This window comes from Pinus tabuliformis, chromosome 9 (genome assembly GCF_031772625.1).
Source record: "Pinus tabuliformis cultivar Carrire ecotype Pingquan chromosome 9, CPIR1, whole genome shotgun sequence".
Taxonomy (NCBI): domain Eukaryota; kingdom Viridiplantae; phylum Streptophyta; class Pinopsida; order Pinales; family Pinaceae; genus Pinus; species Pinus tabuliformis.
The window spans coordinates 1,111,243,647-1,111,258,780 of NC_142307.1; the positions used below are offsets into that span (position 1 = coordinate 1,111,243,647).

Genomic DNA, 15,134 nt, shown 5'->3' on the forward strand with positions numbered 1-15,134 from the left:
TCAAAATTTACATTAAATATAAATATATATATGCTTGTATATTTTGGAATAAGTTTTTTAAGATTTTGATTTAATTATCAGTGGATGGTAGAGATTTAACCGTCGTAGAATAATCTAGAATATTCTTAATAATATACAAAAATTAAAGGCGAAAATTTATTCGAAAGTAGTTATGTTTTTTCTTCCTTTTTAATTAAATTCACTAATTAAAAAAATGTCATACGATATGAGTTATGGTTTTTGGGGAATTTTGTATTGATAAACCATGGTTTTGAAACAAAGCTTATTTAAAGATTAAGAATATCCATGATAAAATGGGTTGAATATCCATCATTATTAATCTTGCTACATATTATTTTCAAGTGTATATATGTTTAAATTATATGTTAATTATTTTTATGATTAATAACAAGAATATTTTTTCCCACGGGGTGTAGAATAGATGTTGATGGAGTGCACTATTAAGACAATTCATGATGGTTCACCAATTTGAAACTCCATGGGAAAAAATCCAGTCATATTAAGGGTTGGTGTAACCCCTGGGTGATTTTGACAGCTTAGATGCTCATAGTTCATGATTTCTCAAAACTAATGTTGAGTATGTAGTCATCTTGAGACTCACACAACTTAGCAATGCACACAAGGCACTCAATAGACAATGCTGGAGTGTACTGTTAAGGGACTCCATGATGTGAATGTTACTAGTTCTAAACTTCATGAGACAAATCCCTACTGTGTTAAGGACTAGTGTGACACAAGCTAAGTGCGATCCCCAAGTGATTTTGACGACTTATATACCTCTCAGTTACAACTTCTCAAGCCAAAGATTAAGCATGTTGTTATCTCAAGATTCACACAACTTAAGAAAAATAAATAAAAATAAATAATTAAAAATCATAATAATAATAATAATAATTTAGTTAATTTTTATGATTTTTTAATTTTAAAAATTAAAATAGATAATAAAATAATTATTCCGATAATTATTATAAATTAAGACATATAACATATTCCAACCATATGAATCCAATAAAAATCTATCACATCCATCGTAATAGCATACAACTGATATAAAAAAGGAAAGGCATTCCCTCCCAACGGGTGCCACAATTTAAGGAGTTCAACAATATGATTATTCGCCATAACTAAGTAATTGAGATTATAGTGAATACTATAATGAATTGAATGCTTACACATTGAATAATATTTGTGTTGCATATGAAGAGTGCCGCATTCTTATGAAAGGTGGACGAAGTGGTTCCATGCAGTCGAAAGTCTTAGGGTTTGAGTTAGATATGCATATTGGGATATAAAGTCACTAAAATCGCATGAATAATGAATAACTAGCATTTGCACCTAGTGTTGCAAAGGAAACGCCGTAAGGCATAGTGTGTGGAAGAATATTGAAACGTGAATAGGCTTTTGCGGACTTTTTTGGAAGCAAGGGTCCATGAATTTGAGCTTTTATTTGAGGGAGTGATGCCGAAAACTGTTGAAATGGAATGCAAGGAGCCATAAATATGCATTGAACCTGTTTAGAGACCTTTGTTTGTTGTTGGAAAAAACTGTGGAGTTAAAGATGAAGATAAATGAATGAATCCATGCGAACAACAACCGGGCAACCATATTGATTTGGAAAGGGCTATTTAAGAAATCATTATTCAAATGGGAAATTAAATTAATATGCGAACAATTGGAAAGGGCTATTTAAGAAACCATTACTGAAATTGAAAATTAAACTAGGGTTAGGCAGAAGGGTAGAGTACCGTATCTACCTGCTGGCTGTTGTACCAAGCACTCCATTCTTCTTTTATCTTAAGCCCAAGGGCATTTAAGCTATACCGTGTTGAAGTTACAGGAACTCGACCGTCGGTGTCACCACTACAAAAAATAAAACGGTATTCAATTGGAATTATAGACTGTGTTCACTGAAGTCGAACAACAACGTTTGAGATCTTAGATTAGCAATATTTCTTTCCAAATCTTTGGATGCAGTTCTGCAACTTTTTAGATGTCCAGATCAATCTCTGGGCTGCATAAGGAATGGTACCAAAGCACTAAGAATTGGGGAATAACAAAGACTGACTTGCCTGATAAACTGCTGGCTATTTGAAAGTTATGATTGAACGCAACGGAAAGGATTTGCCGTATTGAAGGTAATGGAGAAGATTTAGCACACAGATAATGAGAGGATTTGAAAATTTTATGAATGCAAGATTAAGCATCATATATACTGGACAGCGTTATCATCATCTGCAGTAGAAAATCTCATAGAAGACTAATAAAATGTCGGTTAAGTTTGCATCATTTAGAAGAGAAAATAGGAAGAAAATATCTCCCATAGAAGACAGATAAAAAGTCAGTTTAAATTCAATTTGATTACTTAATCAGAATAGGAAGACTTAGGACCAGGAGAAGATTTACAGCCTCTATGCATAATAACAAAGTAGAGAACGAGATAAAGAAGATGGCAGGCATCCCATGCTCTACTATTCAAACCATGAGCAGCTACAGATAAAAAAGTACTCAATTAGTAAGGTAAGATGTGAAATATATACAGGTCTTGTGATTTCAGAGAATTAGTTTTAAATATGAAATAGAAAATATAGCTCTGGGTGCCTTGAGAGATTTGCATTACAAAGATCACGGCAATCCATTCTATTTTATATCCAATATGTAAACGGATCGCCCTGTAGGATTTCGAAGGGCAAAATATTCAAACAGCTGGATGGAATCCAGAGTAGTTAACTAAAAAATTTCTCTCCCTTGAGTCAATTCAACTGTTGCATTTTCAGAAAGCTCCAAGGACAAACTTCCGTACCTGTATACCCATATTCTTAAACCGCCCTTGATGAGCTTTCTGAAAATGGGTAGAACGGTGGTGGGAGAATCGTTCCAGGAGATCACTTCGCTGTATACAGAAAAGACATTTCCATTAATAAGGTAAGAAAGCCATAAAAACAAGAGATCCCTAGAACGAGCGAGAATTGTACAATTCTGCCCGTACCTGCACAGTGTCCAGGGATAAGAAATTTTGGTCTTGTTTGCATGTAGTGCTTTCTGCACATCAGCTCTGTTGAAATATGCTTCTGCATAATCTTCCACGCAAGGATCATAACCAGAATGTAATTTATGCCACAGGTCCTACACGTTTAAGAGAACGGACCTTACAATGACAAAATAACCATGGACAAGAAAGAACTAGATACTTATACGGAAGGGAGTAAGTAGTGTTAAATACATGTTTTGACAGGGATTTGGCGGATGCCGCAAGGCGTGATGTAGTTTTATCGAGCCGGTGCACACAAACGGGCGTGTACAAACTGTAAATGTCGATATCCGCGTACATTTGAATAAAGTTTCTGATGGCACTATCACACAGGGGTGATGACTCGTTATTCGACTTGGAATCGCAGGAGTCCTTGAAACTGTGATAATCTTCGTCTGAAATAACTGCGTGGCTCCATGCATAATCTATCATACCATTCAGATCATGATCATCATCCATCACTGCATTTCCCACCTTCAATAGGGAAATAACACAAAGAATTGATCCAAAGGGAAGTTTCAACAAACAAATCAATTAAAGAGTCTGGATTAAGAACAGTAAAACGTGGATTACTCTTTCAAGGAATGTAAGTTTATATCAGGTAAGAAATGTGCAAAGATTCTTGTTTATGAATGGAACGTGCAGGGTAAAAGTTAAGGTCATTACCATGAAGCCTTTGAGATTAATGACATTATCCTTGGTTGAACGGTTGTTGCGATCGAATATCACCTCTGAAAGCTGTGGCACATAATGTCCTGAGACACACAATCGGAACTTCAAGTTTCATTATTCAGAATCCGTCCTCATCTTGCATTCTTTAGAAGATCAACCGAAAGTGTAGCTTTCATAGTCTTAACTCTAATTCATTTTAAAATTTAGTTGACAATCAGACAAAAATGAGCTTATCGATGTGCCTTGAGGCTTGAACCTCTCCCTGTGATGATTAAGTTAAATATGTAAAACCTGTGACGCACCTATGAATAAGATGAACTTCAAGAGCAACCATGGATCCTAATGCTTAGTCCATTACCTGCATAGCTTTCTCCAGCTCTGTAAAACTCACGAGATTTGTACTGTGGAAACCTTTTGAACCAATTTAACAGGAAAGTGTACGAATCCTCAGCTGCAAATTCAAGCGGAATAGCGTTTTATTCATTACTTTTCCTCTCTAGGCATAAGGGTTTAAGTATTAACATAACGCAAAGCCACAGAGAAAGAAAATCAGACTGTGAATAGTACTACACCTGTAATTCTGTCACCTAGTTCATTCAAATCCAAGGATCTATTTGTGTAAGAGAAGCCAACTCCAACAGGTGCCTCCAAGAATAAAATATTTGCCACTAAAATACAGTAAAAAAGATAATAAAATAAAGACCGGAGACTCTGGCTTTAAAGCGAAAATACTAACAGTTAAAATGTTGCAATAAACATAACACACTCATTCAGATGGTAGCAAGTGGTAGAGATGTGAAAGTCCGGAACGTCATTAAATTTGTATTTCTAGTCCATGATGAGTAAGTGCAAGCGGGAAAGGGAGCAGAGAAATACACCGATAAAAATGAAAATAAACTATCACTGTACATCCAGGTCTCAGTCCAAAGTGTTCCATAAAAGCAAATGTAGAAAGAAAAGGGTGAATAACCTTTATTCCAAGAAAATTTGTTTAAGCGAAGGTGTGGTGCGTTCTTCTCCACCAGAAACGGCCCTAATTCCAAAGCCGCTCCGTAACCGACGGATGAGCAACCTGGTCCTGAATTTACGCATTGCAGATATGTCACTTACTCATCTGGCCGTTACCCTAGTTTACTTCATTGCTATGCTATGAAGTTGTGGATTCACACATACCACAATGAAAAGGTATGGAGTGGAAGCAGGTAAGGCAAGGTTAGGCAAAAATAAGGTAAGGTACCTCCATTTAACCAGAGAACAAGAGGTTTCTGTGATGCATTTTCAGCAGCTTCAAAGAACCAGTAAAACAGAGCCTTGCCGCTCTCTTTATTTAGATTGACATATCCCGAATAATGAGCGAAATCGACCGGTGGCTGACCGGGAAGATTGACAACTCTGTCGGCTTCTGCTTCCGTGAGTCTGCCATGATCACCCGCACATTGCCAGAATAGCAAAACCAGAGCCAAAATGCATATCCACTCAGGGGCACATGATGAAGAAACGGCCAACGCCATGACTCCACAACGGACACCAAAAATAAGACGCAAAGCACTCCACAGTCGCACGCAGATGAGAGTAAGTGGGGATGGGAACTGAGGTAGATTTATAACGCCAAGGAGACAAGATACCAGTGCCCGTTGTAGCAGCTTGAGTTCCACAATGCTTGCATCCAGCTGGACCTGCAATTTCTACGAGTGGGGACCACAAACTGCCCTATAATCGTGACTTCCTTACTAACTTAGCCGCCTTACCTGACCAAGCCTTCATTCCTCGCCCTTCTTGTAACGGACGGAAAACTCTGTACCTGCCTGTGTTTAACCTTTTGTTGGCACAGTGGCATGTTCAGTGCCCCTTCGGTTTTTACAAGTTGATGGTGGTGACGACGTTTAAACCACGTAATACTAATGCTGAAGTGGCACTCTATGCGAAGGCAGCAGAAGAGTCTTATCGCAGAGTCTCTTTGCCAGCAGGCAGTCTATGCGAAGGCAGCAGAAGAGTCTCATCGCCAGCAGGCCAGGCCTGGCTTTTCATGGCCCATTACCATGGGAAAATATCATTTTTTTATAAATAAAATAGATTAAACTAACGGCAGAAAACACTCCAATCATCTAACACACAAAATCAATGGCTCACGATCGCACACGTCACATTTTAGGGATGTCTCTCTCAGAGGGAACGCCTTACGGCGTAATAAATTGTTTTAAATGGATTGTAATTTTTTTATTAACTACATGATAATGTTTTTCAATGACACTTTAATTTATAGATGATATGATTTTTTTTTAACTATTTTTTTGGTTAATTTTAATAAAAATTTTGGTAGAGATATTTAGAAATTTGAGTTTAAGTTGTTTAGTCTATAGAATTTGAGTGTCTCGAGGATTTTTAAGGGTGTTCGATCTATTTATACATTTAAAAATATAATTTAAACAACAAAAAATTACAATATCGCTTGAAATTGTGTCACCTAGTTCTGGTGAAAAAGGATATTCCATCTATAAGTTAGATTAGGCCTTTGTAATAAGATTTTTAATCGATCAAATTAATTGATTTTCAATTAATACATAAGTAATAATATGGATAGGGAAATTTAAAAGAATAAAAAAGCCAATTTATTAATGTGAAATTATAAAAAAGATGGAAGGATATTTGATGAAAGATTAATATTAGTCATAACACAAATCAATTTCTCTATAACATAAGTATAATAAAAATAACTAAAGCAACATTTTTAATAAATGCAATAATTGAGTCAAGTAAGGGTGTCTCTTATCCTTTCTCATTTTTGGCATATACATTAATAGGATAAAAGATTGTTTGGACAATGCAGGTTGTGTTGGCCTTAGCTCACTGGTATGTACTCCAAGATGGGTATGAATATTAATGCCAACAAAAATAAAGTAATGATAATTAAATCCAAAAATATGACCTATGATAGTTTCATTTGTGTCAACCACTCAGAGGAAGTTCCTTCACACAAATATTTGGGAATCATCATCAATCATAGGCTCAATTGAAATTATACCATTGAGAAAAGGATAAATGAAGGTTGAAAACTTAATATGGAGTTGAAAACAATTGTAAGTTGGAAGATATTTGGATTTGCATTAGATGAAAACCACTCTTTGATATTCTCGTCACTCTTGTTATTTTATATGGATGTGAGACTTTGGTTTGAAAAATATCCATAGACTTTTGGAGGAAGATTGAACAAATCCAAAAACAATTTATAACCTACAACCTATGAAAAACGCCCTATCCTATCCTCCTAATTGAAGTAAGCCTTTTCCCCTTTGAAAACATGGGTATGACTAGGTACCATATGTGTAAGAGGAAGTTATATAATATGGATACCGAGAGATTTCCTAAATTTCTTATATCTCTAACCAAAATGAGGGTGCCATACAGATGCCTAGTCTTGGATGGACCACTGAGGAATAAAGAAGGAGATCATCTTGCAGAACCTGGATAATATTAAAAATATTATTACTTCGAAATTTATAGAGAAATTGTGCAGTGATAAAGAGTTAGAGGAACAAAAGAAACCAAGATATTATAAGGAGATGATCAGCCCTCATCTTGAAAACCAGATTTATGTTTATATCTTGATAGTGTTAAGAAGAAAATTAGCATTGCCAACATAAGAAAAAACTCTGATGAGCTTTATAATGAAACTCAACATTGGTCAATTCCTAAAATGCCATGGGATGAAAGAGTTTCTCACTTTATCCTAAGAGGGTTGAAGAAGAAAAACACTTTTTCTTATATCTTCCATGCTACACTCACATTTAATCTAATTTTCTAAATATTCGTTATACTACTAACATTCTTGACCTTATAAGTCAAAAACATATGAAAACGTTTTTCTCACATTTTTAGCATAAAAATAAAATATTAAAAATTTTTAATTAATCTTTTACCTTTTAAAAATTTAATAAAAAATAAAAATGTCAATAAAAATTAATAATCCTAATTATTATAAAAATTGATTACTAATAATATTATATATATTAATTATTATATAATAATAAAAATATGATAATTATAAAAAAATACCACATAATTATAATTATAATGACTGCAAATGAAAGTTATTTAAATGAAACACATGTATGAAAGTAACATTGATATTTTCTAAAATAAATTAGGTGGTATAAAAAAGGAAAACCGAAAAAAAAAACATATTCCTAAGTATACAAGTAATAATGATCAAATAGATACATGTTTGAGATGGCTTAAAGCTTTTTTTCAAAAAAAATTATATCTTTATGTTTTTTCAGTTTGGGTTAGTGTTCCATGATTTGTCATTTCCGTTAATAATATTACATTTATAAATATATATTTCTATGGAAATTTTATGTATTGTTCAAATAACTTTACATATTAAAAAACTTTAGAAATCTATTATTAGTCCCTACCTCAGGAATAGCAGGGACTATAGCGTTTGATCGAATGTTTGACCGCCTAGTAATCCATCCGTTGACCGTTTTTTTATGTTTTCTTGTGTTTTAACCAAAGTTTAGTCGTAGAAATTTTGTTCACTTAAATTTTATCCAAAGTTTTAACTCTGAAAGCATTCTACGTCTTATTAGAGGCTTCACGTGGCCCGAAGCAATAAAATTGAGGCAATACCATTTTATCCAAAGTTCTATCATTTTATATATCGTTGCCAATTTCTTTATATCAAAGTTTTTGCAATTTATTTATATCGCAGCGTTTGAATTATTTTATGCAATTTTTTTAAGCCACCTGCATGTTCTTCGGACCACTTGTCACCTCCTATATCTCCTGCCCGTATTCGTTCGATGCAATAAACAATACATGCAATATATGTTCCCTCCACGTCATTCCTCTTACCCCTCCATGCTCATGTTAGCCCATTGTTCTCCGCAATAGTTGTTCTCTGCAATAGTTGAGCCAGTCAGTTCAATTCAATTCGCATCAGTGCCAACCTTTTCAATTCGCAGAAGAAAAGCAGACAAAGACAAGAGCTCCATTGTTTCACTGAACATTTCTTTAGTTGTTTTGCACTTTTTCATTGATCCAAGGCTTCACCCAATGCCTATCGTATCCGGTTAATCTGCACCTGGAGGTACACTTTGGAAATTCAATTATATTTTTTTGTCAACCTAAAAAAATCATAACTTTTCATTATAAAAATGATTACAGTAGCTTGGTTTGTTATGCTTCTTCAAAATTGTTTTAATTATAAAAATAATTACAAGTAGCTTGTTTTTGTTATGCTTCTTCAAAAACAATTTTGAATTTCCACACAGTTCCTAAAATTCTTCTTACAGTGCTCTGTAAATTACCTGATTTTAGCGTCATTTTCCGTAAAAAAGCCGTTTAGAAAGAAGTGCAGCTCAGATTTCTAGCACTTGATCATAGGTAGATATTAGTACTAATTCAGATCTATGGTAATACATCAAACACCCAAGAAATGAACAACTCGCAGAAGTATTGCGGATATCCTTACAGATGGAATAAAAACTTAATCGCTTAAATTATTTTTTTATGACAGCAATTATCCACAAAAGGCAAAAGTTAAATGAAGCAGCATAACCTCATTTAATAGCAATTACCAAAAAAAGGTAGCAGAGAAACGAACCAGCATAATCTCAGAAAGACATATAGGTAGATGCTGAAACGCCAAAGCGGTAAGCAGTGAACATCTGTAGATTTCAGATCCCAACATGACAAAAAGAATCTTAAAGCTCAATTTAGTAAAAACAAGACAGATGAATACAGAGACCAGACAATCTTATAGGAGAAATTTGGACGCTGGGTTTTGAATGCAAACCGCCAGGATAAATCTACGAAAACTGTACAGAACCCATGATTGATTCATGTACGCCTCCCAAAAGAGCTGTATTGGAAGAACTAGACCGAGTCAAAACAGTCTCATTCGGAGTAGGCCTTTCATTCCTCTCAACCGGAGTGAGGATGCATAGAAGCAAACCCAACGCTTCTCTCGCTCTTCTCCACTTACTACCATCTCCCCCAATCCAACTTTATCCTTCCAAACAAAGTATAGTTTTAGCGGCCAGATACCCGATTTTGCTCTCTGCCAGGGTCTCAAGTTCAAAGCCCCTCTCCTCCTGCCTAACCTACCCATCTCCCCTAATCCAAATTTATCCTTGCAAATAAAGTATAGTTTCAGCGGCCAAATACCCGATTTTGCTCTCTGCCAGGGTCTCAAGCTCAAAGCCCCTCTCATCCTGCTTAACCTACCCAAGACAAGAAAACAATAGAGGATTATATGTTCTCTAATCGCATGATTATTCTACCGTTTCATCTGTAAAAGTTGGGCGCTAGAAATAGCAAGAAGAGAGTCATGGGAAACAACTTGCCACCATCCATGACTATTGGTTACAGTTTGATGGACCTTTCATTGCTTCAGATTAGATGGCCATTGAATTGAAATGAATGAAGAGCAGTTAAGAAAAGTGCAATAAAATTTTACCGGGTTGCCCTACTTGTCCTACCTTCACTGTTCCAGGATTATGAAAAGCGGATAGTGGTCTTCGAGTACTTACCAGTATAAGTGACCGAATATGCAAAACCCGTAATGGATGTAGAGTTGTACCTTTGCAAAGGACACTTGGAGTGCATGCAGAGATTTGATTTCACATACAAAGTAGTAATATTGTGTTTTGTCGAAGGTTTACTCATGGAAAAGACATGCTATTGTAAAAGAAAATGGTAGAATCCAACTTTGAACAATGTGACAGGTTAGGTTTACTAGTGGGGAAATGGAATCTGACTTCGAACATGGCGATAGGTTTAGCGGTGGTATGCTGTGTGGGGTCTGCATTTGCCTTTAATTACTAGGTATGCGATTTTCAAGAAACAATGGCGTATGACACACATTTTAAAATCGTGGATTATAAAAATTTTGAAGATTTTGAGTATTTTGGAGGTTTTTTTTAATCGGGTTATGTTTATTTTCACTATGAAAACAGAATTAAGCACTCTTACTCTCAATTTTTTTTTTGAAAAAAATAATCAGATTAAAGCAATTTTCATGGCCTTGACAAAATTGACACCAGACAAAGCCTTTTAAAATTACAGGTTTAATATGTGTAAATTTGGAGTTGAATTTCCATTTTAAAATGCTACCAGTACGATACAAATGGCATTGGAATCCAGCTTTGAAATTGAGGAGCCATGTGGGGTCTGCATGCATTAATCTCATTTCACACATAAAGTAGTAATAAATCACCAGGAAGATAATTTCACGAGAGGAATATATGTTAATATATCATTTTGTGTTTGATAATATTTATGAACATTTAACCACAGGTTTTGTACCGGAGGTTCTGCTGCTATTCCTAACTCTGGACATATAACAGAAATATTGATAACATCTATGAACATTCAACTGCGAGTTCTGCACCAGAGGTTGTGCTACTATTCTTGATTCTGAAGGTTGTGCTGCTATTCTTGATTCTGGAACTTTTAGGAACATCTGACTATAATGTTATGGGTTGAAAGTTTTGATGCTATTGTAGATTACAGAACTTCTCAGACTAGTCATAAGGGCACATTTCCAGTGGTAGTAGGGCATAATGTAATACTGGCTATTCAACCAATGCTTCACGAATATTGCGAAAACCCCGGCAGGGACTACCGATACAGTAGTGGCTCCCTTGTTAATCCATGTAACCTACCATTTACTATCTAAAATTGAATCTTTCCCATATCTATTCCCGAAATTGTTGTATGCAAACTAAAAATATAGTTTACATATATAATTGTGATAATATAAATACCATTTATCATAATAATTATCCTTAATAACTAATTCATAGTGTAGTGATTTGTGAAAAGTATTATGGCCACATATTTGTATATACTTTACATAGGGTTATGTAATATGGTTCATGGAATATTATATGGTTTATGGAATATTATACTCTATTCATATTAGTATTCACAAATTAAGAGTTAAAATTTATTTTCAAGTTTGTCATATTATTATTTGTCATTTTACAAATGTCGTACTGATAAGTCATGCCATTGGTCCATGATATTAAAACATAATATATTTACAAGTTAATAATTTTCATGGTAAAAAATATTGTTTAACTCAAATATTAATTATTTTTATAATAAATAATAATAATAGTTTGAAATAAGGTTCATAATTTATATTTTTTTAATGTGAGCAATGTGAGATGTATCTCAAGGTAAGTGTTTTGACGCTTATTATCAATTGATTCCTATTGTAATGTACCAACTATTTAGTTTATATGGTTGCACTAGTTGTTGAGAAGTGCTCTCCAACCCAATATGGAAGAGATGTTGTAATGCCTTTTATGCTATTTTTATGTTATGTTATCTAAACATTTTGACTTAGTCAAATTACATAAAAATAAACATTAAAGTAAAATAAAACAAAAATAATTATAATTATAATTAAGGCTCCCCCATCCTCATGGAGTCTTGGGTTTTTCTAAGTCATAAATTACTTCTTTAACATATGGAGTAGGCTCTACAGACTCCTGTGGTGGCTAGGGTTTCACCATAGTCAGACGTCCCTTCCCCTCACATGAAACTCCTTGCAAATTCACGTTGTGTGGTTTCCACAACCCTCTAAAAAATGGTGAATTATCATGATTCCGCATAGAATTCAGTATCTATTGAAGGAATGATACTTGGTTTTGAAAATTCTTCCTCTCTGGAAGCTCAAGCTAAGGTTTCATATAGTGCCATGTTGAAATCTAGGTATGTTCTTTCAATAGTTTAGGAAGCTCTTTCCTTTAATTTTCCCTTAGAGAAGGAAGCCTTTAGTAATGAATTTTCTTTCTCAAATAAAGGTGTATTCTGCAAGTTTAATGGGTTTTGGCTGTGATTGATTGATCTCCACAAGTGGATTTCTGATTTGTGGAAACATATTTTGTCTGATAATCTAAATATTTCCCCTCACACTTGGGCTTTCTTGTTTTCTTTGATAATCTTGATGATAAGAAGGTTATTTATGATTATGGGCCCTAATTCTCGAGTATTTCTAATCTCTTCATGCAACCTTGGTCTCCTACTTTTGATCCGGTTATATTGTTGATCTCCATAGTGTAGTTTGGGTAAGGCTCCCAAACCTACCCCCACATCTTTGAAATCTCTCATAGTTAACTTCTATTGGAAATGAAATAGGGAAATTTTATTTCCATGGTTAAGAAACTAACTATATTTTTAAGGCCACCTATCCTCAAATGTACATGGAGATGGATTTTAATTAGGGTTTTCTTATTGAGATAAATCTAATAGCTACAAACTATGCTTCAGAAATTTTATTATGAAAATGTTTCATTTTGATGTTGAGTGTGTTATGAAATAGGTCATGTAATCGAAATTTGGCCAAAGTGATTGCAAAATAATACAGTATGAAAAAATGGTCTTTTCTAATTTTCTAAGATCACATAGTTGAAGAAAATCATGGTTTTGCAGGCCAGCAACACATTTGTCATATCCTAGAACCTTCGATCCATCTTTTCTATGTCAGTTCTAGGTATTGCAATTACCCTGTATAGTTGGTTCATCACATGAGTAATCTTGGAGGGAAGGGTAAATCCCCTCCTATATTAATTTCATAAAATGGAAAACAACGAAAGTTGAAAGCTCACATGGAGGTCAGCATGATGATAGAGATGGCCTAGTTCTAGGGGCCCAATGGTAGGTTTGTATGCAGAGTCACTACCCTCCTAAAGCAACAAAGAAACCAAAGTTTGTTATACCGAAAATAATATTAGAGGAATCCCACAACTACATCAAGGACCATGCGCTCATCTACAAGTTCATGGATATATAGCAAAAGGAACAGGATGTTATGAACTGGATTTAGTTGAAATGGTAGCTGAAAGGAGCCATAAAACTGCATCTCGGATCAAAATGGATTTTTAAAGTTATCTTTGAGACCCTGAAGGACCAAAAGAGGGTTTTATGTAATGGCCCCTATTTCATGGAGAAAGTTCGTTCATGCAATTTTTGGAGGAGTGTTATAATCTGGAAAAGAAAGAGTTCTTGATGGCTCCAATTTGGGTTCATCTCTTCTCTCTCCCTAATGATTTTTGGGAGCCTAATATCTTGGAAGGAATTGGAAATCCAATTGGAATTGGAAATATAATTGGAAATCCTTTCGTCATCCATGATGGTGCCTCTAAAAATCTATAGGAACAGCGCTGGGTCATATAGATGACAAGCTACCTTATGCCATTTAATTCATCAACAAAATTCTATCCAAAGCTGAGTTGAACTACAGTGTGAATGAAAAGGAGATCCTCGTTGTTGTTTATTCCTTGAATAAATTTAGACATTATATTACTGGTTATGAGACCATTGTACATATTAACCATACTTTTATTAAATATTTTATGCACAAACCTTATATGAATGCCTGAATTATTATATGGTTTCTTTTGTTACAATAGTTGGATCTAACTATCATTGATAAGCCTGGAAGAGAAAATGTAGTTGCATTTTTTTTTCCAGATTGGATTTTCCTGCAATCAAGGAAGGAATGGTTGATGATCAGCTTCCAGATGAGCATTTATTTGCCATTTCATTTCTCTCTTCATGGCTTGATGACATAGCTAATTACTTAGTAGCTGCACAGTTCCCTCCAAATTTTTCTTCCAAGCAAAAGAGAAAAATTATAAGGAAAAGCACCCCATTCACTTGGATTAGGGGCAATCTCTTCAAGCTGGGCCCAGTTCATATTCTGAGAAGATGTGTACAAAAGGACGAAGTTTTTGACATCCTTCTAGCCTTTCATGATGAGCCTTGTGGAGGTGACTTTGAAGACAAAAGGACAACCTTCAAGGTAGTACAGGTTGGCTACTATTGGCCCACTCTCCGCCAAGATACAAGAAGATATACCATCCAATTTGACCGGTGTCAAAGAATGGGAAAACCTACTCCGATGGATGAAATAACTTTGCAAACTCAAATGACTTTTGAGCCATTTGACAGGTGGTGCATGGATTTCATTGGGCTCATTGATCCTCCCTCATGACAGAAAAAGTACATCATTGTGTACACTGACTATTCAACAAAGTGGGTTGAAACCAAAGTTGTTAACACAGCCACAAAAGAGAAAGTGTTTGAGTTCTTGAGCAAGAATGTATTTTACAAGTTTGGATACCCTAGAGAGCTAGTCACTAACCAGGGCACTCAATTCACCTCACACATTATTGAGAATATGTTAAACTAGCATAAGATCAAGCACAGGAAGTCCACTCCTTACCACCCTCAACTCAATGGACAAGTAGAAGTTACCAATAGAGCATTGAAAAGAATTCTGTCAAAGGTGGTGAGCAGCAGCAGGAAGGATTGGGCTGACAAACTAGTGGAGTCCACTTGGGCCTATAATTCAACTTGGAAGACAACCACTGGCTTCACCCCTTATGATTTGGTCTAT

The 15,134-nt window shown here is 35.0% G+C and overlaps 1 protein-coding gene across 1 annotated transcript; it reads right to left on the reverse strand.

Annotated features, from left to right (window-relative positions):
• Positions 1-1,745: 1,745 nt before the first annotated feature.
• LOC149152550 (serine carboxypeptidase-like 35) lies at positions 1,746-5,555 on the reverse strand. Its single transcript, XM_089443519.1, has 9 exons — positions 4,959-5,555; positions 4,692-4,799; positions 4,294-4,389; positions 4,080-4,172; positions 3,716-3,804; positions 3,242-3,523; positions 3,008-3,144; positions 2,822-2,911; positions 1,746-1,881 (listed from the first exon to the last, which is right to left on the reverse strand). Exons 1-9 carry the CDS (start codon positions 5,230-5,232, stop codon positions 1,746-1,748), a joined length of 1,305 nt encoding a protein of 434 aa, XP_089299645.1. The 5' UTR covers positions 5,233-5,555.
• Positions 5,556-15,134: the final 9,579 nt, after the last annotated feature.

Coding starts and splice junctions, on each gene's coding strand:
- LOC149152550 (XM_089443519.1), bottom strand. CDS start 5,232: ATGGCGTTGGCCGTTTCTTCATCATGTGCCCCTGAGTGGATATGCATT. Junction 4,390..4,691: donor CAAATTTTCTTGGAATAAAG/GTTATTCACCCT, acceptor ACTGTATTTTAG/TGGCAAATATTTTATTCTTG. Junction 2,912..3,007: donor TATCCCTGGACACTGTGCAG/GTACGGGCAGAA, acceptor TTCTGTATACAG/CGAAGTGATCTCCTGGAACG.